The 27,931-nt window shown below is 53.6% G+C and overlaps 1 protein-coding gene across 2 annotated transcripts; it reads left to right on the top strand.

Moving 5' to 3' along the window:
- The first annotated feature begins 102 nt into the window (after positions 1–102).
- Positions 103–27,931, top strand: LOC119955051 (myc-associated zinc finger protein-like). 2 transcript variants are annotated; one of them, XM_038780888.1, is made up of 6 exons: positions 103–199; positions 783–1,423; positions 15,473–15,536; positions 19,921–20,092; positions 23,178–23,396; positions 27,208–27,931. In XM_038780888.1, exons 1-5 carry the CDS (start codon positions 167–169, stop codon positions 23,390–23,392), a joined length of 1,125 nt encoding a protein of 374 aa, XP_038636816.1. In that variant the 5' UTR covers positions 103–166; the 3' UTR covers positions 23,393–23,396; positions 27,208–27,931. The 2 variants fall into 2 exon arrangements, with proteins under 2 accessions (XP_038636816.1, XP_038636817.1); XM_038780889.1 differs by lacking the exon at positions 23,178–23,396.

The raw sequence follows: 27,931 nt of genomic DNA, 5'->3' as shown, positions 1-27,931 counted from the left end.
CCGCCGAGCGGCTGCGGTTTGTCAACAAGAACCGCGCGCGGGAGCGGCGAGACCGCGCGCCCGGGGGGGGGGGTGGGGCTAGGCGAGGGCGCGCGTGAGAGAGCGGCGGGGCCGCGCGCAGAGGGGGAGGGGCTAGGCTGCGGCGCGCGCGGGAGCGGCAAGCGGGATGGAGAGCGGCTGGAGCAGCTTCATCTTCCCGGTGAGAGGGACATCCGGGAACCCGGCACAATGGGGGGCGGGGCCCGGGGGAGGGGGCCGAAGGGTGGAGGGGGGCGGGGCCAAAAAGAGGAGTGGGGGGAGGGGGCGGGGCCAAAGTGGGGGGAGGGGGCGGGGCCAAAGTGGGGGGAGGGGGCGGGGCCAAAGTGGGGGGAGGGGGCGGGGCCAAAGTGGGGGAGGGGAAAGGGCCAAAGTGGGGGAGGGGGCGGGGCTAAATGGGTGTGGGGGCGGGGCCAAAGGGGGAGGGTTGTGACCCCGGGGGAAGGGGTGGGGCGAATGGGGGGGCAGGGCTGGGGTCAAGGCAGGGGCGATGCCAGGGGAGGGAGGGGGTAATGGGGCAGGGAGGGGGTAATGGGGCAGGGAAGGAGGGGGTAATGGGGCAGGGAGGGGGTAATGGGGTTGGAGGGGGTGAGATGGTAATGGGGCAGGGAGGGGGAAAGGGGTGGGAGGGGGTAATGGGGCAGTGAGGGGGTAATGGGACAGGGAAGGGGTAATGGGGGTGAGGGGCTAATGGGGGTCAGGGTCCTGTTGTCTTCTCACTAAACGGCCTCTCTCTCTCCCTGCAGACATCCGCCATGGATCAGACGTCTGGTGTCCACGCCGATCTCCTGCCCATCCTGACCGCAGCCGCCATGTCTCAGGAATCCAGCCGCCCCACGGGGGCCCCCGAGGGCCCACAGCAGCCAGAGAGGCCCAAGGAGCCGCAGGCCCAGTCCCAGGCAAGGCCGGGCCTGGAGGGTGACAAAGAGAAGGCGAGGGGAAAGGGGCCTTTTGTCTGCCCTCTCTGCTCAAAAGAATTCAAGAACAACTACAACCTTCGCAGGCACCAGGGCACCCACTCAGGTGGGGCTAGAGGGCAGTTGGCAGCCGCCGTCAACCCCAACCCCCCCACTATGGTGCCCATCGCCCTGCTCAGCATGACCATGGCCGGGGTAGGGGGGGCCGAACCCCTCGCCCAGCCCCAGGCACCCTCCCCCTCCCGCCGCGTACGGAAGAACCACAGCTGTGAGCTGTGCGGGAAAGCCTTCCGTGACGTGTACCACCTGAACCGCCACAAACTCTCACACTCGGATGAGAAGCCATTCGAGTGCCCCATCTGCCAGCAACGCTTCAAACGGAAGGACCGCATGAGCTACCATGTCCGCTCCCACGAGGGTGGCATCAACAAGCCCTACGTCTGCAGCCACTGTGGGAAGGGCTTCTCCAGGTAGGCCTGTCAGCATATGCCTCCACTCACCACGATTGCCCCCTCCCTCACCATATCCCCAGGACCTCTCAAGCAACCTACCCCCGTCCCCACGAGGGTGTCCGACAACCCCATTAGCCGCCATCTCAGGGACATCCCAACGAGCGGGGGGTGGTGACAGGGTAGGAGGTCACAGCCAAAAACATAAACGTAGACGGCAGGAGCTGATACGAGTATCTAACAAAGAAGGTAGCTAAAGTCAGCGCCTCTCCCTCAAAGGCAGACATGGGGAAATGGCCATGGGACAGTGAGGAGCTTGAATAAGTATAAACGTTGGAGGAATTCAAGAAAAGTAAACCTGGCAAATCCACGAATTAGATCAAAGGTTATGGGGAGAAAGCAGGATTAGGCTATTGAGTTGGATGATTAGCCATGATCGTGATGAATGACGGAGCAGGCTCGAAGGGCCAAAAGGCCTCCTCCTGCACCTATCTTCTGTGTATTGTCGGCGCCTGAAAGAGAGAGTGCTGCAGAGATAGTGGGTGTTTTTGGCTTCCTGTGTTCTGGAACGTCCCCTGCAGGTTTAGAGTTGGAAAATATAACCTGGCCGTTGAGGGAAGGCAGGAGAGAGAAAATAAGTGCCTTTGCTGCAGGCAGTAGTGCTGACCATTACCACCTAGCCCATGCTGACAAAACTGGGAATAGGGTGTCCCAACATTACAGGTGACTGGACGCCACTGACCAAACGGTCCACAGTGATTGTGCCGAGAATTACATTTGCTATTATGGCCGCGCTCACAGCTGCTTATATTCACACACAGAGAGGACGTGTCCACGCATTGAGCCTTTTTCCCCAAAACGGATGCTCGAGGGCACAGCCATTCCCTGGTTCATTCCTCGCGGTGGCGCAACGACCAATCAGGGATGAGATTACTGGTGCGAATTTAAAAATAATAGCTCGGCAGTTAACTGTTCCCTGGTGCGCTTTCCCCACAAACTAATTAGAGTCCACCTACCAGCCAATCGGCATCCTCCTCTCGTGCTGTAGAAATTGTGGTTTGCAATTTGGTATTCTGGTGAACCTGGTCTGAGTCGTCCGGGATGAGAAGCTTTGTCAGCCTTCAAATATATTCCTTTTTTTATTTTGAGGGTATAACTTGTAAGGAAGATGAAGGGGAAGCAGTAGATGTAGCATAGCTGAATTTTCAAAGGGCGTTCAATAAGATGCCACATCAGTGTTCAGTGGGCGAGACCATGGAGTTGGGCTCAATATACTCAGAAAGAGGACTAGTCAACAAGACAGGGGCAAGGACACACTGGGGTGTGAAATCCCTCGAGAATCAGTGCTGTCGCTCTGCTATTTACAATCTACATTCAATACTTGGAGGAAGCGATTGAGAGGTCTCCATCCAAGCTTTCTGATGATACAAAGGTGGATGGGAATGTGAGCTGTGGACAGGACATAACTAAAACTCTCCAGCTCAGGCAACATCCTGGTAAATCTCCTCTGCACCCTTTCCAGTTCTATCACATCCCTTCTATAGGGGGGTTAAATGAGGGTGGCACAGTGGTTAGCACTGCTGCCTCACAGCGCCAGGGACCTGGGTTCAATTCCGGCCTCGGGTGACTGTGTGGAGTCTGCACATTCTCCCCATGTCTGCGTGGGTTTCCTCCGGATGCTCCGGTTTCCTCCCACAGTCCAAAGATGTGCGGGTTAGGTGGATTGGCCATGATAAATTGCCCCTCAGTGTTCAGGGATGTGCAGGTTAGGTTATAGAGTCGGAGAGGTCTACAGCACAGAAAAGGCCCATCGAGTCTGTGTCTATTCTAATCCCGTTTCCCAGCACTTCTCCCATAGCCGTGTCTGCCCCGGGATCGCAAGCGCATCTCTAAATCCTTCTGAAATATTCTGAGGGCCTCTGCCTCCACCCCCCTTTCAGGCAGCGAGTTCCAGACTCCCACCACCCTCTGGGTGAAAAAGGTTTTCCCTCACATCCCCTCCACCCAGCAGAAAGTTACTTCCTGTCTACTCTATCTGTGTCCCTCATAATTTTATACATCTCAATCATGTCCCCCTCAGTCTCCTCTGCTCCAAGGAAAACAACCCCAGTCTATCCAATCTCTCTTCATAACTAACACTCTCCAGCCCAGGCAACATCCTGGTAAATCCCCTCTGCACCCTTTCCAGTGGCTATCACATCCCTCCTATAATGTGGATTCCAGAACTTCAGACAATACTCTCGCTGTGGCCTAACCAACGTTTTATACAGTTCCAGCATAACCTCCCTACCCTTAACCTCTCCGCCTCGGCTAATAAAGGCAAATATACCATAGGCCTTCTTAACCACTGTAGCCACCTGCTTTGCTACTTTAACGGACGGGTGTGCATGCACACCAAGGTCCCTCTGATGCTTGGTGCTTCCCAAGGTCCTGCCGTTCATCCTGGGGTGTGGGGAGTGGGGTGAGTGAGTGGGCCGAGGGAGGGTGCACCCTTTTGGAGCGACGGTGCAGACTTGATGGGCCGAATGGTCTCCTTCTGCACTTCGGTAGCAAAAATAGGAAGGCAGATTATTATTTGAATGGGTGTAAATTGAGAGAGGCAGACACTCAGCGAGACCTTGGTGTCCTCGTGCATCAGTCGCTGAAAGTAAGCTCGCAGGTACAGCAGGCGGTAAAGGGAAATGGTATGTTGGCCTTCATAGCGAGAGGATTTGAGTATAGGAATAGGAATGTTTTACTGCAATTGTATAGGGCATTGGTGAGGCCACACCTGGAGTATTGTGAGCAGTTTTGGTGTCCGTATCTGAGGAAGGATGTCCTTGCTGTGGAGGGAGAGCAGCGAAGGTTTACCAGGCTGATTCCTGGGATGGCGGGACTGTCAGATGAGGAGACACTAAGTCGGTTAGGATTATATTCATTGGAGTTTTAAAGAGTGAGAGGGGATCTCATAGAAACTTATAAAATTCTAACAGGATTAGACAGGGTAGATTCAGAAAGAATGTTCCCGATGGTGGGGGGAGTCCAGAACTAGGGGGCCATAGTTTGAGGATAAGGGATAAACCTTTTAGGACTGAGGTGAGGAGAAATTTCTTCACCCAGAGAGTGGGGAACCTGTGGAATTCGCTCCCACAGAAAGTAGTTGAGGCCAAAACGTTGTGTCATCTCAAGAAGGGATGAGATACAGCTCTTGGGGCTAAAGGGATATGGGGGGAAGGCAGGATCAGGATATTGAACTTGATGATCAGCCATGATCATTTTTACAGTAAAAATCTAGTGTCAAGGCCATATAGTTAACTAACTCACTCTGATAATAATTCAAGTGTTTATTTTAAATTAATTAACTAGTGCTTAAATGTCACTCAGCGGGGTGCAGTGCTCCAACTGTGAGATGTGGGAGATCTGTGACACTTCCAGCGTTCCGGTCCACTACGTCTGAAGCAAGTGTAACCAATGGCAGCTCCTCACAAACCGCGTGGTTCGGTTGGAGCAGCAGTTGGATGCACTTAGGAGCATGAAGGTGGCGGAAAGCGTCATAGGAGTTATAGAGACATGGTCACACCCAAGGCGCAGGCAGGTAGATAGGTGACCGCTAGAAAGGGCAGACAGTCAGTGCAGGAATCCCCTGTGGCTGTTCCCCTCTCTAACAGGTATACCGCTTTGGATACTGTTGGGGGGGGAGGATGGGGGGAGGGTTAGCCTATCAGGGGAAAACAGCAGCAACCAGAGCAGTGGCACCACAGCTGGCTCTGTTGCTCAGCAGGGGAGGGCAAAGTACAGGAGAGCGATAGTTATCAGGAACTCTATAGTGAGGGGCACAGAAAAGCGCTTCTGTGGACGTGAAAGGGACTCCAGGATGGTGTGTTGCCTCCCTGGTGCCAGGGTCAAGGATGTCTCTGAATGAACACAGGACATCCTGAAGGGGGAGGCTGAACAGCCAGAGGTCGTAGTACACATAGGTACTAACGACATAGGCAGGAAGAGTGATGAGGTCCTGCAGAAGGAGTTCAGGGAGTTAGCCAGTAAGCTAAAAAGCAGGACCTCTAGGGTTGTAATCTCAGGATTACTCCCTGTGCCACATGCCAGTGTGGCTAGGAATAGGAGGATAGTGCAGCTAAACATGTAACTGGTGGTGTAGGACGGAGGGTTTCAGATTTTTGAACCATTAGGATCTCTTCCGGGGCAGGTGGGACCTGGATAAGAAGGATGGGTTGCATCTAAAATGGAGGGGCACCGATACCCTGCCTGGGAGGTTTGTTTGTGTCAGTAGGGAGGATTTAAACTAATATGGTGGGGGGGGGGACTAGAGCGTTAGCTTAGAAGGTGTAATAACTGAAGGGTAAATAGAGAACAAAAATAAAAGAACAACATCACCCTCGGGCAGAGCAAAAAAGGTGACAAGTGTGAGAAGGGAGGTGGTCAATGCAGGATTGAGGGTGTTGTACCTTATGCGCGCAGTATATGAAACAAGGTAAATTAACTTGTTGCGCACGTTGAAATTGGCCAGTACGATGTTGTGGGCATCACAGAGACGTGGCTGCAAGGGGATCAGGGCTGGGATCTAAATATACAAGGAGAGATGTCCTTTCGAATGGACAGGAAGATGGGCAAAGGGGGTGGGGTTGCATTGTTAGTAAGGAATGGTTAAATCGATAGCAAGGAGCGATATATGATCAGAAGGCGTAGAATCTCTGTGGGCAGAGTTGGGGAATCGCAAAGGTAAAATGCCCCTGATGGGAGTTATGTACAGGCCCCCTAGCAGTAGTCAGGATGTGGGGCAGAAAATAAGTCAGGAGATAGAAAAGGCATGTAAAAAAGGCAATATTACAATAATCATGGGAGACTTCAATATGCAGGTGGACTGGGAAAATCAGGTTGGTAGTGGATCCCAAGAAAAGGAATTTGTGGAATGTCTAAGAGATGGGTTTTTTGGAGCAGCTTGTGACAGAGCCTACTAGGGAACAGGTAATTCTGGATTTGGTGATGTGTAATGAGGCAGACCTGATTAGGGAACTGAAGGTGAAGGAACCCTTAGGGAGCAGTGACCACAATATGATCGAATTTACCCTGCAGTTTGAGAGGGAGAAGCTGCAATCAGATGTAACGGTATTACAATTAAATAAGGGGAACTACAAAGACATGAGGGAGGAGCTGGCCAGAGTTGATTGGAAAAGAAGCCTCGCAGGGGAGACAGTGGAACAGCAATGGCAGGAGTTTTTGGGGGTTATTCGGGAGGCACAACAGAAATTCATCCCAAGGAGGAGGAAACATGCTGAGGGGAGGACAAGGCATTCATGGCTGATGAGGGATGTCAAGGACAACATAAAAGCTAAGGAAAAAGCATACAATGTTGTGAGGATTAGTGGGAAGCCAGAGGATTGGGAAGCCTTTAAAAGCGAGCAGAGGACAACTAAAAAAGCAATAAGGGGGGAGAAGATGAAGTATGCGTGGAAGTTAGCTAGTAATATAAAAGAAGATAGGAAGAGTTTCTTTCAATATATAAAAGATAAGAGAGAGACAAAAATAGTGTTCTAGGCCAGGGTTTAGAGAACCCCAAAGTGTATCATGGAGTTCACGTGACCCACAATTTTGAATAGATTGTGGTATGGGGAGCACACGGCCCACTCTACCGGTGTAATGCAACACAGCTTTACAGTACTTTTAAATTAAAACAATGTTTATTTATGAAAGCAGTTAACACTTTCTAAACCCCACAGTAAACATCCTAACAACTATCAACACCAATAAATCTCCAAAGAATACAGTACTTGGTAGATAACCCTTAATAAATTCCCAAACAACATCTGGAAGACAAAAGACTCTTTTTAACACAAAGATCAGGTTTAAATTCTCTACTGAGAGCAGTCAGCACTTTGAAATCACCCAATTGATCTGGAGACAGTCTTTAGTTTGCAGAAAGAGATCCTTATGCAGCTCCTTGCTTTACCTGCAGCTATCCAGCTCTCAAAACGAAACTAACCACACCCTGTAGCAAACAGCCTAAAACGAAAGTAAAGCAGACAGACAGCCCAGCTCCACCCACACTCTGACATCACTGATAAACACCCATTTCTTAAAGGTACATCCAGTACAGCCATTCGATAAACCCCCATTTATTAAAAGGTACTCTCACATGACAATAGACATTGGACCACTGGGAAATGTGGCTGGAGAAGTAATAATAGGGAACAAAGAAATGGCAGAGGAACTGAATAGTTACTTTGCATCAGTCTTCACAGGGGAAGACCCTAGTGGCACACCTGAACTTCAGGACAATAAGGGGGCAGAGGTGAATGTAGTGGCCATCACTAAGGAGAAGGTTCTAGGGAAACTGAAAGGTCTGAAGGTGGATAAATCACCTGGACCGGATGGACTACACCCCAGGGTCCTAAAAGAGATAGCTGAGGAGACTGTGAAGGCATTGGTGATGATCTTTCAGGAATCACTGGAAGCAGGAAGTGTCCCAGAGGACTGGAAAGCAACTAATGTAACACCCCTGTTTAAGAAGGGAGGGAGGCAGAACACGGGAAATTATAGGTCATTGGTAAGATTTTAGAGTCTGTTACGAAAGATGAAATCGCGGAGTACTTGGAAGTGCATGGTAAAATAGGACTGAGTCAGCACGGCTTTGTCAAAGGGAGGTCAAGTCTGATAAATCTAGGGCAGCACGGTGGCGCAGTGGTTAGCACTGCTGCCTCATGGCGCCGAGGCCCCAGGTTCGATCCCGGCTCTGGGTCACTGACCATGTGGAGTTTGCACACTCTCCCCATGTCTGCGTGGGTTTCGCCCCCACAACCCAAAGATTTGCAGGGTAGGTGGATTGGCCACGCTAAATTGCCCCTTAATTCAAAACAATAATGAATTGGGCACTCTAAATTTTTCTTTTTTAAATGTCTGACAAATCTGTTAGTGTTCTTTGAGGAGGTAACAAGGAAGTTAGACAAAGGAGAACCAGTGGACATGATTTATTTAGATTTCCAGAAGGCCTTTGACAAGGTGCTGCATAGGTGACTGTTAAATAAGTTAATAGCCCATGGTGTTCAGGGTAAGATCCTGGCATGGATAGAGGATTGGCTGGCTGGCAGAAGACAGAGAGTGGGGATAAAGGGGTCTTTTTCAGGATGGCAGCCGGTGACTAGTGGTGTGCCTCAGGAGTCGGTGCTGGAACCACAACTTTTCACAATACACATCAATGATCTGGAAGAAGGAACTGAAGCACTGTTGCTAACTTTGCAGATGATACAAAGATCTGTGGAGGGACAGGGAGTCTTGAGGAAGCAGGCGGGCTACAGAAGGACGTGGACAGGCTAGGAGAGTGGGCAATGAAGTGGCAGATGAAATACAATGTGGAAAAGTGTGAGGTTATGCACTTTGGAAGGAGAAATTTAGGCACAGACTATTTTCTAAATGGGGAAATGCTTATGAAATCAGAAGCACAAAGGGACTTGGGAGTCCTTGTTCACGATTCTCTTCAGGTTAACGTGCAGATTCAGTCGGCAGTTAAGAAGGCAAATGTAATGTTAGCATTCATGTCAATAGGTCTAGAGTAAAAGACCAAGGATATACTTCTGAGGCTGTATAAGGCTCTGGTCAGATCCCATTTGGAGTATTGTGAGCAGTTTTGGGCTCTGTATCTAAGGAAGGATGTGCTGGCCTTGGAAAGGGTCCAGAGGAGGTTCACAAGAATGATCCCTGGAATGAAGAGCTTGTCATATGAGGAACGGTTGAGGACTCTGGGTCTGTACTCGTTGGAGTTTAGAAGGATGAGGGGGATCTTATTGAAACTTACAGGATACTGCGAGGCCTGGATAGAGTGGACGTGGAGAGGATGTTTCCGCTTGTAGGAAAAACTAGAAGCAGAGGACACAATCTCAGACTAAAGGGACGATCCTTTAAAACAGAGATGAGGAGGAATTTCTTCATCCAGAGGGTGGTGAATCTGTGGAACTCTTTACCGCAGAGTGTCAGGAAAGGTGAGGGATGGGGACAGTGAGGGACAGGGAAGGTGAGGGAGTGTCATTGAGGGTGAGGGTGTGTCAGTGAGGGTGAGGGACAGTGAGTGTGAGGGAGGGTGAGGGACAGTAAGGGTGAGGGAGTGTCGGGGGGTGAGGAACGGTGAGGGAGGGTGAGGGACAGCGAGGGAGGGTGAGAGACGGTGAGGGAGTGTCAGGGACGGTGAGTGAGGGTGAGGGCGTGTCAGGGACGGTAGGGGAGGGTGAGAGAGTGTCAGAGAGGGTGAGGGACAGTGGGTGAGGGAGGGAGGCTGAGGGAGTGTCAGGGAAGGTGAGGGAGGGTGTGGGTGAGGGAGGGTCGGACGATGAGGGAATGTTATGGCCAGGATTTGGAAAACTCCAAAGTTAATCCTGCAGTTTCCCTGACCTACAACAGTTTATCGATTGTGGTTACGAGGAGCACACGGGTCTCCCTTTCAGTTGTTATTCAATAGAGGCCTTAAGCACTTTTAATAAAAAACAAGCTTTATTCTACAAAGTTAGTTAACATTTTTATAAACACACACTGTAAGAATTTTTATCAACTACCAACATAAAGACCCCACACAGCTATAGTAATCTCTATATACCCTTAATGAATTCTCCCTTTTAACTTCCAATTTAATAATAGAATTTACAATGCAGAAGGAGTCCATTCGGCCCATCGAGTCTGCACCAGCCCTTGGAAAGGGGACCCTACACAAGCCCACACCTCCACCCTATCCCTGTAACCCAGTAACCCCACCTAACCATTTTTGGACACGAAGGGTAATTTATCCTGGCCAATCCACCTAAGCACATCGTTGGACCGTGTCAGGAAACCGGAGCACCCGGAGGAAACCCACGCAGACACGGGGAGAATATGCAGATTCCACACAGACAGTGGCCCAAGCCAGGACCCTGGAGCTGTGAAGCAACCGTGCTAACCACTGTGCGACTGTGCTGCTAGTAACAAGATCCCATAAACAGGACTCCCTTTTCAAAGGTCTGGCCCAGCCCACAGCCCACAGGACCTAGTACACACTCTGGTTTCCTTTCCAAAACAGCAGGTTTGAATTCATTCCAGAAAGCTATAATTTCTTTGTTATCAAGTAATCTGGAAACAGGTTTTAAACTGAAGATTGGGAGACAGGTCAAGATACCGCTCTGTCTGAGTACAGCAGCCGATACCCCTCTGTCTGAGTACAGCAGCCGATACCCCTCTGTCTGAGTACAGCAGCCGATACCCCTCTGTCTGAGTACAGCAGCCAAGTTACCCCTCTGTCTGAGTACAGCAGCCAAGTTACCCATCTGTCTGAGTACAGCAGCCAAGATACCCCTCTGTCTGAGTACAGCAGCCAAGTTACCCCTCTGTCTGAGTACAGCAGCCAAGTTACCCCTCTGTCTGAGTACAGCAGCCAAGTTACCCATCTGTCTGAGTACAGCAGCCAAGATACCCCTCTGTCTGAGTACAGCAGCCGATACCCCTCTGTCTGAGTACAGCAGCCAAGTTACCCCTCTGTCTGAGTACAGCAGCCGATACCCCTCTGTCTGAGTACAGCAGCCAAGTTACCCCTCTGTCTGAGTACAGCAGCCAAGATACCCCTCTGTCTGAGTACAGCAGCCGATAGCCCTCTGTCTGAGTACAGCAGCCAAGTTACCCCTCTGTCTGAGTACAGCAGCCAAGATACCCCTCTGTCTGAGTACAGCAGCCAAGTTACCCCTCTGTCTGAGTACAGCAGCCAAGATACCCCTCTGTCTGAGTACAGCAGCCAAGATACCCCTCTGTCTGAGTACAGCAGCCAAGTTACCCCTCTGTCTGAGTACAGCAGCCAAGATACCCCTCTGTCTGAGTACAGCAGCCAAGTTACCCCTCTGTCTGAGTACAGCAGCCAAGATACCCCTCTCTGTCTGAGTACAGCAGCCGATAGCCCTCTGTCTGAGTACAGCAGCCAAGATACCCCTCTGTCTGAGTACAGCAGCCGATAGCCCTCTGTCTGAGTACAGCAGCCAAGTTACCCCTCTGAGTACAGCAGCCAAGATACCCCTCTGTCTGAGTACAGCAGCCACGTTACCCCTCTGTCTGAGTACAGCAGCCGATACCCTCTGTCTGAGTAAAGCAGCCAAGATGCCTCTCTGTCTGAGTACAGCAGCCAAGTTACCCCTCTGTCTGAGTACAGCAGCCAAGATACCCCTCTGTCTGAGTACAGCAGCCGATAGCCCTCTGTCTGAGTACAGCAGCCAAGTTACCCCTCTGTCTGAGTACAGCAGCCAAGATACCCCTCTGTCTGAGTACAGCAGCCAAGATACCCCTCTGTCTGAGTACAGCAGCCAAGATACCCCTCTGTCTGAGTACAGCAGCCAAGATACCCCTCTGTCTGAGTACAGCAGCCGATAGCCCTCTGTCTGAGTACAGCAACCAAGTTACCCCTCTGTCTGAGTACAGCAGCCAAGATACCCCTCTGTCTGAGTACAGCAGCCAAGTTACCCATCTGTCTGAGTACAGCAGCCGATAGCCCTCTGTCTGAGTACAGCAGCCAAGATACCCCTCTGTCTGAGTACAGCAGCCAAGATACCCCTCTGTCTGAGTACAGCAGCCAAGTTACCCCTCTGTCTGAGTACAGCAGCCAAGATACCCCTCTGTCTGAGTACAGCAGCCACGTTACCCCTCTGTCTGAGTACAGCAGCCAAGATACCCCTCTGTCTGAGTACAGCAGCCAAGTTACCCATCTGTCTGAGTACAGCAGCCGATAGCCCTCTGTCTGAGTACAGCAGCCAAGATACCCCTCTGTCTGAGTACAGCAGCCGATAGCCCTCTGTCTGAGTACAGCAGCCAAGATACCTCTCTGTCTGAGTACAGCAGCCAAGATACCTCTCTGTCTGAGTACAGCAGCCAAGTTACCCCTCTGTCTGAGTACGGCAGCCAAGATACCCCTCTGTCTGAGTACAGCAGCCGATACCCTCTGCCTGAGTACTGCAGCCAAGATGCCCCTCTGTCTGAGTACAGCAGCCAAGATACCCCTCTGTCTGAGTACAGCAGCCAAGTTACCCATCTGTCTGAGTACAGCAGCCAAGATACCCCTCTGTCTGAGTACAGCAGCCAAGATACCCCTCTGTCTGAGTACAGCAGCCAAGTTACCCCTCTGTCTGAGTACAGCAGCCAAGATACCCCTCTGTCTGAGTACAGCAGCCAAGTTACCCCTCTGTCTGAGTACAGCAGCCAAGATACCCCTCTGTCTGAGTACAGCAGCCAAGATACCCCTCTGTCTGAGTACAGCAGCCAAGATACCCCTCTGTCTGAGTACAGCAGCCAAGATACCCCTCTGTCTGAGTACAGCAGCCAAGTTACCCCTCTGTCTGAGTACAGCAGCCGATAGCCCTCTGTCTGAGTACAGCAGCCGATAGCCCTCTGTCTGAGTACAGCAACCAAGTAACCCCTCTGTCTGAGTACAGCAGCCAAGATACCCCTCTGTCTGAGTACAGCAGCCAAGTTACCCATCTGTCTGAGTACAGCAGCCGATAGCCCTCTGTCTGAGTACAGCAGCCAAGTTACCCCTCTGAGTACAGCAGCCGATAGCCCTCTGTCTGAGTACAGCAGCCGATAGCCCTCTGTCTGAGTACAGCAACCAAGTTACCCCTCTGTCTGAGTACAGCAGCCAAGATACCCCTCTGTCTGAGTACAGCAGCCAAGTTACCCATCTGTCTGAGTACAGCAGCCGATAGCCCTCTGTCTGAGTACAGCAGCCAAGATACCCCTCTGTCTGAGTACAGCAGCCAAGATACCTCTCTGTCTGAGTACAGCAGCCAAGATACCTCTCTGTCTGAGTACAGCAGCCAAGTTACCCCTCTGTCTGAGTACGGCAGCCAAGATACCCCTCTGTCTGAGTACAGCAGCCGATACCCTCTGCCTGAGTACTGCAGCCAAGATGCCCCTCTGTCTGAGTACAGCAGCCAAGATACCCCTCTGTCTGAGTACAGCAGCCAAGATACCTCTCTGTCTGAGTACAGCAGCCAAGTTACCCCTCTGTCTGAGTACAGCAGCCAAGATACCCCTCTGTCTGAGTACAGCAGCCAAGATACCCCTCTGTCTGAGTACAGCAGCCAAGTTACCCCTCTGTCTGAGTACAGCAGCCAAGATACCCCTCTGTCTGAGTACAGCAGCCAAGTTACCCCTCTGTCTGAGTACAGCAGCCAAGTTACCCCTCTGTCTGAGTACAGCAGCCAAGATACCCCTCTCTGTCTGAGTACAGCAGCCAAGATACCCCTCTGTCTGAGTACAGCAGCCAAGATACCCCTCTGTCTGAGTACAGCAGCCAAGATGCCTCTCTGTCTGAGTACAGCAGCCAAGATACCCCTCTGTCTGAGTACAGCAGCCAAGATGCCTCTCTGTCTGAGTACAGCAGCCAATACCCCTCTGTCTGAGTACAGCAGCCAAGTTACCCCTCTGTCTGAGTACAGCAGCCAAGATACCCCTCTGTCTGAGTACAGCAGCCAAGATACCCCTCTGTCTGAGTACAGCAGCCAAGATACCCCTCTGTCTGAGTACAGCAGCCAAGATACCCCTCTCTGTCTGAGTACAGCAGCCAAGATACCCCTCTGTCTGAGTACAGCAGCCAAGTTACCCCTCTGTCTGAGTACAGCAGCCAAGATACCCCTCTGTCTGAGTACAGCAGCCAAGATACCCCTCTGTCTAGGTACAGCAGCCAATACCCCTCTGTCTGAGTACAGCAGCCGATACCCTCTGTCTGAGTACTGCAGCCAAGATGCCCCTCAGTCTGAGTACAGCAGCCAAGTTACCCCTCTGTCTGAGTACAGCAGCCAAGATACCCCTCTGTCTGAGTACAGCAGCCAAGATGCCCCTCAGTCTGAGTACAGCAGCCAAGATACCCCTCTGTCTGGGTACAGCAGCCAATACCCCTCTGTCTGAGTACAGCAGCCGATACCCTCTGTCTGAGTACTGCAGCCAAGATGCCCCGCTGTCTGAGTACAGCAGCCAAGATACCCCTCTGTCTGAGTACAGCAGCCAAGATACCCCTCTCTGTCTGAGTACAGCAGCCAAGATACCCCTCTGTCTGAGTACAGCAGCCAAGATACCCCTCTGTCTGAGTACAGCAGCCACGTTACCCCTCTGTCTGAGTACAGCAGCCAAGATACCCCTCTGTCTGAGTACAGCAGCCAAGTTACCTCTCTGTCTGAGTACAGCAGCCAAGATACCCCTCTGTCTGAGTACAGCAGCCAAGATACCCCTCTGTCTGAGTACAGCAGCCAAGATACCCCTCTGTCTGAGTACAGCAGCCAAGATATCCCTCTGAGTACAGCAGCCAAGATACCCCTCTGTCTGAGTACAGCAGCCAATACCCCTCTGTCTGAGTACAGCAGCCGATACCCTCTGTCTGAGTACTGCAGCCAAGATGCCCCTCAGTCTGAGTACAGCAGCCAAGTTACCCCTCTGTCTGAGTACAGCAGCCGATACCCTCTGTCTGAGTACTGCAGCCAAGATGCCCCGCTGTCTGAGTACAGCAGCCAAGATACCCCTCTGTCTGAGTACAGCAGCCAAGATATCCCTCTGTCTGAGTACAGCAGCCAAGATACCCTCTGTCTGAGTACAGCAGCCAAGATACCCCTCTGTCTGAGTACAGCAGCCAAGATACCCCTCTGTCTGAGTACAGCAGCCAAGTTACCCCTCTGTCTGAGTACAGCAGCCAGGATACCCCTCTCTGTCTGAGTACAGCAGCCAAGATACATACCCCTCTGTCTGAGTACAGCAGCCGATAGCCCTCTGTCTGAGTACAGCAGCCAAGTTACCCCTCTGTCTGAGTACAGCAGCCAAGATACCCCTCTCTGTCTGAGTACAGCTGCCAAGATACCCCTCTGTCTGAGTACAGCAGCCAAATGTGAATCCAAAAGTAAAACATAGAGCCACAGCCCAGCTCCACCCACACAATGACATCACTGAAGCCACGTGATAAGACAAAACATTGCTTAAAGGGACACTCACGACAGGGAGTGTCGGGGACGGTGAGAGTGAGGGAGGGGAAAGGTGAGGGCGAGGGGCTGTGATGTTGGGATCGGACTGATCTCCCTCTCTCTCTCTCTGCTCTAGGCCAGACCACCTGAACAGCCACGTTCGACAGGTCCACTCCACCGAGAGACCCTTCAAATGTCAGGTACGTCCACCAGGGTGGGGAAACGCACAGCTCAGCGAGGACTGCCCACTACACAAACTGACTGCCGACCAGACTGACCGCTACACAGACTGACCACCGCCCAGACAGACCACTGACCAGACTGACCCCAGACTGGCCACCACCCAGACTGACCACCGCCCAGACTAACCACCGCCCAGACTGACCCCTGCCCAGACTGACCACCGCCCAGACTGACCACCGCCCAGACTAACCACCGCCCAGACTGACCCCAGACTGACCACCGCCCAGACGGACCACCGCCCAGACTGACCACCGCCCAGACTGACCCCAGACTGACCACCGCCCAGACTGACCACTGACCAGACTGACCCCAGACTGACCACCGCCCAGACTGACCACTGACCAGACTGACCCCAGACTGGCCACCACCCAGACTGACCACCACCCAGACTAACCACCGCCCTGACTGACCCCTGCCCAGACTGACCACCGCCCAGACTGACCACTGCCCAGACTGACCACCGCCCAGACTGACCACCGCCCAGACTGACCACCGCCCAGACTGACCACTGACCAGACTGACTACTGCACAGACTGACCACTGCACAGACTGACCACTGCCCAAACTGACACCAGACTGACCACCGCCCAGACTGACCCCAGACTGACCACCGCCCAGACTGACCACCGCCCAGACTGACCCCTGCCCAAACTGACACCAGACTGACCACCGCCCAGACGGACCACCGCCCAGACTGACCACCGCCCAGACTGACCACCGCCCAGACTGACCACCGCCCAGACTGACCCCTGCCCAGACTGACCACCGCCCAGACTGACCCCAGACTGACCACCGCCCAGACTGACCACTGACCAGACTGACCCCAGACTGGCCACCACCCAAACTGACCACCACCCAGACTGACCACCGCCCTGACTGACCCCTGCCCAGACTGACCACCGCCCAGACTGACCACCGCCCAGACTGACCACCGCCCAGACTGACCACCGCCCAGACTGACCACCGCCCAGACTGACCACCGCCCAGACTGACCACTGCCCAGACTGACCACCGCCCAGACTGACCCCAGACTGACCACCGCCCAGACTGACCACCGCCCAGACTGACCACCGCCCAGACTGACCACCGCCCAGACTGACCACTGACCAGACTGACCCCAGACTGGCCACCACCCAAACTGACCACCACCCAGACTAACCACCGCCCTGACTGACCCCTGCCCAGACTGACCCCTGCCCAGACTGACCACCGCCCAGACTGACCACCGCCCAGACTGACCACCGCCCAGACTGACCACCGCCCAGACTGACCACCGCCCAGACTGACCACTGACCAGACTGACTACTGCACAGACTGACCACTGCACAGACTGACCACTGCCCAAACTGACACCAGACTGACCACCGCCCAGACTGACCACTGCCCAGACTGACCACCGCCCAGACTGACCACCGCCCAGACTGACCCCAGACTGACCACTGCCCAGACCGACCACCGCCCAGACTGACCACCACCCAGACTGACCCCAGACTGACCACCGCCCAGACTGACCACTGACCAGACTGACCCCAGACTGGCCACCACCCAGACTGACCACCACCCAGACTAACCACCGCCCAGACTGACCCCTGCCCAGACTGACCCCTGCCCAGACTGACCCCTGCCCAGACTGACCACCGCCCAGACTGACCACCGCCCAGACTGACCACCGCCCAGACTGACCCCAGACTGACCACCGCCCAGACTGACCACCGCCCAGACTGACCCCTGCCCAGACTGACCACCGCCCAGACTGACCACCGCCCAGACTGACCACTGCCCAGACTGACCACTGCCCAAACTGACACCAGACTGATCACCGCCCAGACTGACCACTGCCCAGACTGACCACTGCCCAAACTGACACCAGACTGATCACCGCCCAGACTGACCACCGCCCAGACTGACCATGAAAGAGCCGGATCACTATTCAGGCGCGTGACACTGACCTGTACCCAGCGGGACTGACCCATACCCAGCGGGAGGGACTGACCCATACCCAGCGGGAGGGACTGATTCGTTCCCAGCGGGAGGGACCTGTACCCAGCGGGAGTGACCCGTACCCAGCAGGAGGGACCCGTACCCAGCGGGAGTGACCCCTACCCAGTGGGAGGGACTGACCCGTACCCAGCGGGAGTGCCCCTACCCAGCGGGTGGGACTGACCCATACCCAGCGGGAGGGACCCGTACCCAGCGGGAGTGACCCATACCCAGCGGGAGGGAGCCGTACCCAGCGGGAGTGACCCATACCCAGCGGAAGTGACCCGTACCCAGCGGGAGGGACCCGTACCCAGCGGGAGGGACCCGTACCCAGCGGGAGGAACCCGTACCCAGCGGGAGTGACCCGTACCCAGCGGGAGTGACCCGTACCCAGTGGGAGGGACTGACCCGTACCCAGTGGGAGTGACCCGTACCCAGTGGGAGGGACTGACCCGTACCCAGTGGGAGTGACCCGTACCCAGCGGGAGGGACCCGTACACAGCGGGAGGGACCCGTACCCAGTGGGAAGGACTGACCCATACCCAGCGGGAGGGACCCGTACCCAGCGGGAGTGACTGACTCGTTCCCAGCGGGACTGACCCATACCCAGCGGGAGGGACCCGTACCCAGCGGGAATGACCCGTACCCAGTGGGAGGGACCCGTACCCAGCGGGAGGGACTGACCCGTACCCAGCTGGAGGGACCCATACCCAGCGGGAGGGACTGACCCGTACCCAGCGGGAGGGACCCGTACCCAGCGGGAGTGACCCGTACCCAGCGGGAGTGACCCATACCCAGCGGGAGGGACCCGTACCCAGCGGGAGGAACCCGTACCCAGCGGAGGGACCCGTACCCAGCAGGACTGACCCATACCCAGCGGGAGGGACCCGTACCCAGCGGGAGGGACTGATCCGTACCCAGCGGGAGGGACTGACCCATACCCAGCGGGAGGGACCCGTACCCAGCGGGAGGGACCCGTACCCAGCCGGAGGGACCCGTACCCAGCGGGAGGGACCCGTACCCGGCGGGAGGGAGCCGTCCCCAGCGGGAGTGACCCGTACCCAGCGGGAGGGACTGACCCGTACCCAGCGGGAGTGACCCATACCCAGCGGGACTGACCCATACCCAGCGGGAGTGACCCGTACCCAGCGGGAGTGACCCATACCCAGCGGGAGGGACTGACCCATACCCAGCGGGAGGGACCCGTACCCAGCGGGAGGGAACCGTACCCAGCGGGAGGGACTGACCCATACCCAGCGGGAGGGACCCGTACCCAGCGGAAAGGACCCGGTCCCAGCGGGAGTGACCATACCCAGCGGGAGGGACCCATACCCAGCGGGAGGGACTGACCCATACCCAGCGGGCGGGACTGACCCATACCCAGCGGGAGGGACCCGTACCCAGCGGGAGTGACCCATACCCAGCGGGAGGGACTGACCCATACCCAGCGGGAGGGACTGACCCGTACCCAGCGGGAGTGACCCGTACCCAGCGGGAGTGACCCGTACCCAGCGGGAGGGACCCGTACCCAGCGGGAGGGAGCCGTACCCAGTGGGAGGGACCCGTACCCAGCGGGAGGGACCCGTACCCAGCGGGAGGGACTGACCCATACCCAACGGGTGGGACTGACCCATACCCAGCGGGAGGGACTGACCCGTACCCAGCGGGAAGGACCCGGATCCAGCGGGAGGGACCCGTACCCAGCGGGAGTGACCCGTACCCAGCGGGAGGGACCCGTACCCAGCAGGAGGGACTGACCCATACCCAGCGGGTGGGACTGACCCATACCCAGTGGGAGGGACTGAACCGTACCCAGCGGGAAGGACCCGGATCCAGCGTGAGGGACCCGTACCCAGTGGGAGGGACCCGTACCCAGCGGGAGGGACCCGTACCCAGCGGGAGGGAGCCGTACCCAGCGGGAGTGACCCGTACCCAGCGGGAGTGACCCGTACCCAGCGGGAGGGACCCGTACCCAGTGGGAGTGACCCGTACCCAGAGGGAGTGACCCGTACCCAGCGGGAGTGACCCGTACCCAGCGAGAGTGACCCGCACCCAGCGGGAGGGACTGACCCGTACCCAGCGGGAGGGACCCGTACCCAGCGGGAGGGACCACTACGCAGCGGGAGGGATCCGTACCCAGCGGGAGGGACCCGTACCCAGCGGGAGTGACGCATACCCAGCGGGAAGGGCCCGGACACAGCGGGAGGGACCCGTACCCAGCGGGACTGACCCATTCCCAGCGGGAGGGACCCGTACCCAGCGGGAGGGACCCGTACCCAGCGGGAGGGACCCGTACCCAGCCGGAGGGACTGAGCAGGGTTTTTGCCGCTGACAGTCTATTTTGCCCTCTCCCTGTTCCAGACCTGTGAGGCAGCCTTTGCCACCAAGGACCGATTACGTGCCCACATGGTGCGACATGAGGAGAAGGTTCCCTGTCACGTGTGTGGGAAACTGCTCAGTGCTGCCTACATCACCGATCACATGAAGGTTCACAGCGAGGGGCCGAATCATACCTGTGACATCTGTAACAAGGGTGAGTACCTCAGGATGTGGAGAGAGGGAAGGAGTGAATATCAGACGGCTTTACTCTGTATCGAACCCCGTGCTGTACCTGTCCTGGCAGTGTTTGATGGTGACAGTGTAAGGGAACGTTACTCTGTATCTAACCCCGTGCTGTACCTGTCCTGGGAGTGTTTGATGGGGACAGTGTAGAGGGAGCTTTACTCTGTATCTAACCCCGTGCTGTACCTGTCCTGGGAGTGTTTGATGGGAACAGTGTAGAGGGAGCTTTACTCTGTATCTAACCCCGTGCAGTACCTGTCCTGGGAGTGTTGGATGGGAACAGTGTAGAGGGAGCTTTACTCTGTATCTAACCCGGTGCTGTTCCTGTCCTGGGAGTGTTTGATGGGAACAGTGTAGAGGGAGCTTTACTCTGTATCTAACCCCGTGCAGTACCTGTCCTGGGAGTGTTGGATGGGAACAGTGTAGAGGGAGCTTTACTCTGTATCTAACCCGGTGCTGTTCCTGTCCTGGGAGTGTTTGATGGGAACAGTGTAGAGGGAGCTTTACTCTGTATCTAACCCCATGCTGTTACCCCCTCTCTCTCTCTGTCTCTGTCTCTATCCCACTCTCTCTAACCCAGGGATCACTGGATAGTGATCAGGAGCTAGAAACCAGGCTAATTTCCTCTCTCTCTTTATCTAACCAAGGGATCACTGGACAGTGATCAGGAGCAGAAACCCTATCTGATTACTCCGCTCTCTCTCTCTCTAACCCAGGGATCACTGGGCATTGATCAGGAGCAGGAACCCTGGCTGCTTTCCTCTCTCTCTCTAACCCAGGGATCACTGGACAGTGATCAGGAACAGGAACCCTGGCTGATTTCCTCTCTCTCTCTAACCCAGGGATCACTGGACAGTGATCAGGAGCAGGAACCCAGGCTGATTTCCTCTCTCTCTCTAACCCAGGGATCACTGGACAGTGATCAGTTTGACTGTGCATAATTGTGCCTGTGTGAATGTGACTGTAGTAGAGATATTCTATCTCTCACAGCCTCCTCTCTCTCGCTGCCCTCTCTCTTCCTCCGCTTCTCATTCTCGCCCTACCCTGTCTCTCGCTCCCTCTCTCTCCTGCTCTCCTCTCTCTTACTCGCTCCCCCTCTCTCTCGCTCCCCCCATTTCTCTCTTCCTCCCCCTCTCTCTCTTGCTCCCCCCTCTCTCTCTCTCTTTCTCCCTCTCTCTGTCCCACTCTCTCCTCTCTCTCTCCCCTGTATCTCACTTCCCCCTTCTGTCCCTCCCACCTCTCTCACCCCCTCCTCTCTCAGCCCCTGATCCTTCACTCCTGTTAGGATCCAGGACCGACCCCAACATCTGTTAGGATCGGGGGCCCGACCCGAACATCTGTTAGGATCCGGGTCCTGACCCCAACATCTGTTAGGATCAGGGACCTGACCCCAACATCTGTTAGGATTGGGGCCCGACCCCAACATCTGTTAGGATACCGGAGCAGACCCCAACTGGACGAGAATCCCAAACAATTTTGTTAAATGTGTGAAACTGTTGGAAAGGAAACTTCACCCCAGGAGTGATGAGTTTATCCAATGGGTATAGTTTATGTGAAACAAACTTTATTTTAAACACAGAATTAACCACATTAACATCAAAGAAATGGCTTTATAATCATCAGTTAAACAGTTTTTAAACACAAGCAAAAACTTCAGCTTACACTTGCTACTAACTCCAAATAAGCAACTCATTACAGTTCAACTACCTGTGACAAATAAAGTTAACAAAACAGGTTTACTTGTGCGGAGATCTTTGGAGAGAGATGTCAAGAGTAGATCCAGTACAATTCTGCTCAACGCAGCAACATTTTGCAAACATAGAACATAGAACAGTACAGCACAGAACAGGCCCTTCGGCCCTCGATGTTGTGCCGAGCAATGATCACCCTACTCAAACCCACGTATCCACCCTATACCCATAACCCAACAACCCCCCCCCCCCTTAACCTTACTTTTTAGGACACTATGGGCAATTTAGCATGGCCAATCCACCTATCCCGCACATCTTTGGACTGTGGGAGGAAACCGGAGCACCCGGAGGAAACCCACGCACACACGGGGAGGACGTGTTGCTGTTCAACTTAAACCTTCCGTTCTTATCACTCCAATCCTGTGGCAAGCTGCAAAACTATACAGACCTGGCTCCTCCCATTAATTACATCACCTGTATCCCACAAAAATGTCATATGACCTGCTTAGTTCAAACTAAATACAACCCCTCACAAATTACCTATTCTCCAGGGAATCTCCAGAAATCAGAACAATTCTGCTGCCTTTTATGAGTGAATAAGTAAGTAGTTGGAATTAATCATGACCATGCCTTTTACGACTCCTTAATTACAGCTTTAGCAGACACACAGTCTGGATTCCTTAACCTCGGTTCTTTAATGATATTACTGCAACAAATATATACCTTAACCCGGGATTTCAAATACATAACTGCCACAAATATAATATATATATGCTAATTCCTTACATTCATCAGACTTCCCCTCTCTCACTCTCTCTCTCTGGTTCCCCGTTTCTCGGTTCCTATCTCGCGCTCTTCTCACTTCCCCGCTCACCTTCTCTCTCACTCACCTCTCTCTCCCTACCCACTCCCTCCCCTCTCATCTCTTGCCCCTCTCTAGTCCCCCCCCCTTCGCTCTCTCTCTCTCGCCCATCTCCAGGCCCCTCCCTCGCCCGAACCCTACCTCTCTCGTCTCTCTACGTCTCTCTGTCTCTCTCTCTGTCTCTCTCTCTTACATCTCTCTCTACCTCTCTCTCTGTCTGTCTCTCTCTCTGTCTGTCTCTCTCCCTCTCTCTGTCTGTCTCCCTCTCTCTCTCTGTGTCTCTCTGTGTGTGTCTCTCTCTCTCTCAATCTCTCTCTGTCTGTCTCTCTCTCTGTCTCTCTCGCTCTCTGTCTCCCTCTCTCTCTCTCCCTCTCTGTCTCTCTTTCTCTCTCCATCTCTCTCTCTCTCTCTCCCCTCTCTCTCTCTCCCCCTCTGCACTCCATTCCTCTGTCTCTGTTCTCTGGGTTCTCACCCTCCTTGTTTTCTCTCACCCTGTCTTGCAGGTTTTACCACGGTGGCCTATCTCCGAGTCCATGCCCGGAAGCACCATGGCATCACCTTGTTGCAGCCTTATCGTTTTGTTTGTGAGCAGTGTGGCGTGTATTGTCATACCCAGGTTCAACTGAACGGGCACAAGGGCACACACGAGAGGTCACCAGAGGCCGCCACACTCGGACTAAACTGTACAAACAACACAAAATCTCAGCTCCTGCTGTGAAGAGGCAAGAACCCATTCTCAGGCCGTTTTCCTGCTTCGGTGGGCAGGTTAGAGGGCACTCGAATACAGCACACCTTCCCCAGAGAGAGGGAGCAAGCAATATGCTTGTCCTTTCCAGCCCTCAGAGAGAGAGAGAGAGAGAGGGGAAATCAGCCAGGGTTTCTGCTCCTGATCACGGCCCAGTGATCCCTGGGTTAGAGAGAGGGGAAATCAGCCAGGGTTTCTGCTCCTGATCACTGTCCAGTGATCCCTGGGTTAGAGAGAGAGGGGAAATCAGCCAGGGTTCCTGCTCCTGATCACTGTCCAGTGATCCCTGGGTTAGAGAGAGAGGAAATCAGCCAGGGTTCCTGCTCCTGATCACTGTCCAGTGATCCCTGGGTTAGAGAGAGAGGGGAAATCAGCCAGGTTTCCTGCTCCTGATCACTGTCCAGTGATCCCTGGGTTAGAGAGAGAGAGGGGAAATCAGTCAGGGTTCCTGCTCCTGATCACTATCCAGTGATCGCAGAATCGCACAGTGCGGAATAGACCTTCAGCCCATCGAATCAGCACCGACACGTGGAAAACACCTGGTCTGCCAATCCTAATCCCATTGGCCAGCACTTGGCCCATAGCCTTGAATGTTAAGATGTGCCAAGTGCTCACCCAGGTACTTTTTAACGGATGTGAGGCAACCCGCTTCTACCACCCTCCCAGGCCGTGCATTCCAGACTGTCACCACCCTCTGGGTAACAAAGCTTTTCCTCAAATCCCTCCTAAACCTCCTGCCCCTCACCTTGAACTTGTGTCCCCCTTGTGACTGACCCTTCAACTGAGGGGAACAGCTGTTCCCTATCCACCCTGTCCGTGTCCCTCATAATCTTGTACCCATCGATCAGGTCGCCCCTCGGTCTTCTCTGCTCCAGAGAAAACAACCCAAGCCTGTCCAACCTCTCTTCATAACTGAAATGTTCCATCCCAGGCAACATCCTGGTGAATCTCTCCTGCACCTTATAATGTCCCATATGCCTTTTTCTTAACCTGCCCTCCCGCCATCAGAGATCTATGGACAAATGCGCCAAGGTCTCTTTGTTCCTCAGAACTTCCCAGTGTCGGGCTGTTCATTGAATATATCCTTGTCCTTCCAAAGTGTATCACCTCACACTTTTCAGGGTTACATTCCATCTGCCACTTTTCTGCCTATTTGACCATTCCGGCTCTATCTTCCTGCGACCCAAGACGCTCAGCCTCACTGTTAACCACCCGCCCAATCTTTGTGTCCGTCCGCTGTATTCCAAGTGCATTTGCCTTCTTTATAAGTCTCCCATATGGCACCTTGTCAAAGGCTTTGCTGAAATCCATGTAAACTACATCAACTGCACTACCCTCATCGACACACCTGGTCACCTCCTCAAAAAATTCAATCACATTTGTTAGGCACGACCTCCCTCTGACAAAGTCTTGCTGACTATTCCTGATCAAACTTTGCCCTTCCAAGTGGAGATAGATTCTCTCCTTCAGAAGCTTCTCCAGTAGTTTCCCTACCACTGACGTGATGCCCACTGGCCTGTAGTTCCCTAGCTTATCTTAAATAGTGGGACCACATTAGCTGTTCTCCAGTCTGGATCAGGGCCCCTGCAATCTCCTCCCTCGCCTCCCACAGCTTCCTGGGACGCAATTCATCTGGACCTGGAGATTTGTCCACTTTTCAGCCTGCCAACATCTCCAACACCTTGTCACTCCCTCTGACAGTTTGCTCAATAACCTCGAGTCTCTCTCTCCACGAGTTCCATAACTAACCACCTCATTCTCTTCGGTGACCACATTCTCCCCGTGTCTGCGTGGGTTTCGCCCCCACAACCCAAAAGATGTGCAGGTTAGGTGAATTGGCCACACTAAATTGCCCCTTAATTGGAAAAAATAATTGGGTACTCTAAATTTAAAAAAAATATATAAAAAAAAAAAAAAAATTCTCTTCGGTGAAGATGAATGTGAAGAATTTGTTCAACACCCGACTAATGTCCTGTGGTTCCACCCAGAGATTACCCCTTTGGTCCCGATTGGGCCCCACTCTTTTCCTGGTCATCCTCTTCCCATTGATTTACTTAAAGAATATCTTAGGATTTTTCCTGGGTTAGAGGGAGAGAGGGGAAATCAGCCAGGGTTCCTGCTCCTGATCACTGCCCAGTGATCCCTGGGTTAGAGAGAGAGGGGGAAATGAGCCAGGGTTCCTGCTCCTGATCACTGTCCAGTGATCCCTGGGTTAGAGGGAGAAGGGAAATGAGCCAGGGTTCCTGCTCCTGATCACTGTCCAGTGATCCCTGGGTTAGAGAGAGAGAGGGGAAATCAGCCAGGGTTCCTGCTCCTGATCACTGTCCAGTGATCCCTGGGTTAGAGAGAGAGAGGGAAAATCAGCCAGGGTTCCTGCTCCTGATCACTGTCCAGTGATCCCTGGGTTAGAGAGAGAGAGGAAATCAGCCAGGGTTCCTGCTCCTGATCACTGTCCAGTGATCCCTGGGTTAGAGAGAGAAGGGAAATCAGCCAGGGTTCCTGCTCCTGATCACTGTCCAGTGATCCCTGGGTTAGTGAGAGAGAGGGGAAATCAGCCAGGGTTCCTGCTCCTAATCACTGTCCAGTGATCCCTGGGTTAGAGAGAGAGGAAATCAGCCAGGGTTCCTGCTGCTGATCACTGTCCAGTGATCCCTGGGTTAGAGAGAGAGGAAATCAGCCAGGGTTCCTGCTCCTGATCACTGTCCAGTGATCGCTGGGTTAGAGAGAAATATTGAGGTTGCACGGGAAAATTGAGAGGTTTTTTCCAGGATATTGAGAGGTTTATTCCGGGATATTGAGAGGTTTATTCTGGGATATTGAGAGGTTTATTCTGGGATACTGAGAGGTTTATTCAGGGATATTGAGGGTTTTATTCCGGGATATTGGGTTTGTTCTGGGATATTGAGGGGTTTATTCCGGGATATTGAGGGGTTTATTCTGGGATATTGAGGGGTTTATTCTGGGATATTGAGAGGTTTATTCCAGGATATTGAGGGGTTTATTCCGTGATATTGAGGTGTTTATTCTGGGATATTGAGGTGTTTATACTGGGATATTGAGGGGTTTATTCTGGGATATTGAGGGGTCTATTCTGGGATATTGAGGGGTTTATTCTGGGATATTGAGGGGTTTATTCTGGGATATTGAGGGGTCTATTCTGGGATATTGAGGGGTTTATTCTGGGATATTGAATGGTTTATTCCAGGATATAGAGGGGTTTATTCCAGGATATTGAGGGGTTTATTCCGTGATATTGAGGTGTTTATTCTGGGATATTGAGGTGTTTATACTGGGATATTGAGGGGTTTATTCTGGGATATTGAGGGGTCTATTCTGGGATATTGAGGGGTTTATTCTGGGATATTGAGGGGTTTATTCTGGGATATTGAGGGGTCTATTCTGGGATATTGAGGGGTTTATTCTGGGATATTGAATGGTTTATTCCAGGATATTGAGGGGTTTATTCCAGGATATTGAGGGGTGTGTTCCGCGATATTAAGGCGTTTATTCCGGGATATTGAGGGGTTTATTCTGGGATATTGAGGGGTTTATTCCGGGATATTGAGGGGTCTATTCCGCGATATTGAGGCGTTTATTCCGCGATATTGAGGTGTTTTTTCCAGGATATTGAGGTGTTTTTTTCGAGATATTGAGGCGTTTATTCCGGGATATTGAGGGTTTTATTCTGGGATATTGAGGGTTTTATTCTGAGTTATTGAGGGGTTTATTCCGGGATATTGGTGTGTTCCCACATTCTGACCCCCCCCCCCTTTCTGTGTCTCCCACAGGTTCCGGTGAATACTGTCCTCTCCATTGGCTCCTGCAGAACCTCCCATGACTCCCGTTCCGCCTGAGGGTAGCCATCCCGGCCGACGCCATCCAGCCAGCATTGTGGGAACAGGAAGAGCTGCAGCTCCCAAAACATCCGGACTGCTGCTGGGAGAGATGGACATGGCGCTGGAGAGAGAGAAGGAGAGGAGGTGGAGCGGGGAGATGGAGGGGGCTTGGACGGAGCAAAGTGATTGGGTAAAAGAGGCAGGCAGGGAAAGACTGGATGTGGGCAAGAGGCGTTGAGAGCGGGAGGGGCAGGGCGAGTGCGAGGGTAAAAGGGAGGGAAAGTGAGAGAGAATAGCAGAGTGGGAACATGAGGGAGAGAGACAGGAAGCTGAGGGGGAGAAGGGGCGGACAAAGGGTGGATGGAGAGAGCAGGGTACAGAGAGAGGTAGATGGTAGAGGGACTGCTTCAGAGGGTGGGGCAGGTGGCAACGGAGCAAGGGGGGGAAAGAGAGAGGCGTAGCGTGAGTGATAGCATGAGGGAGAGACAGAAGGGAGGAGAGGAGTGGGACAGGCAATGGGGGAAGATCGAGGGAGATGAGAGAAAGAGGGGCGAGTGAGAGCAGACCGCAGAGGGAGAGGGCAGGGTAAAGCGGAGGACGAGAGGGTGGGTAGAAAGAGAGTGGGGAGAGAAAGAGAGAAGGGAGAGAGAAATTGGGAAGGATCATAGGAGAGAGG

The sequence above is a fragment of the Scyliorhinus canicula genome, chromosome 20, assembly GCF_902713615.1.
Source record: "Scyliorhinus canicula chromosome 20, sScyCan1.1, whole genome shotgun sequence".
Classification (NCBI taxonomy): Eukaryota; Metazoa; Chordata; class Chondrichthyes; order Carcharhiniformes; family Scyliorhinidae; genus Scyliorhinus; species Scyliorhinus canicula.
Note: the sequence above shows the minus strand (reverse complement) of the source record. Positions and strands in the feature narration are given on the sequence as shown.

Excerpts from the sequence above, each read along its gene's own strand:
- LOC119955051 (XM_038780888.1), top strand. The coding sequence starts at position 167 with ATGGAGAGCGGCTGGAGCAGCTTCATCTTCCCG. Across the intron at positions 200-782 it reads GGAGCAGCTTCATCTTCCCG|ACATCCGCCATGGATCAGAC; the intron begins GTGAGAGGGACA and ends CTCTCCCTGCAG. Across the intron at positions 20,093-23,177 it reads CTGTGACATCTGTAACAAGG|GTTTTACCACGGTGGCCTAT; the intron begins GTGAGTACCTCA and ends CCTGTCTTGCAG.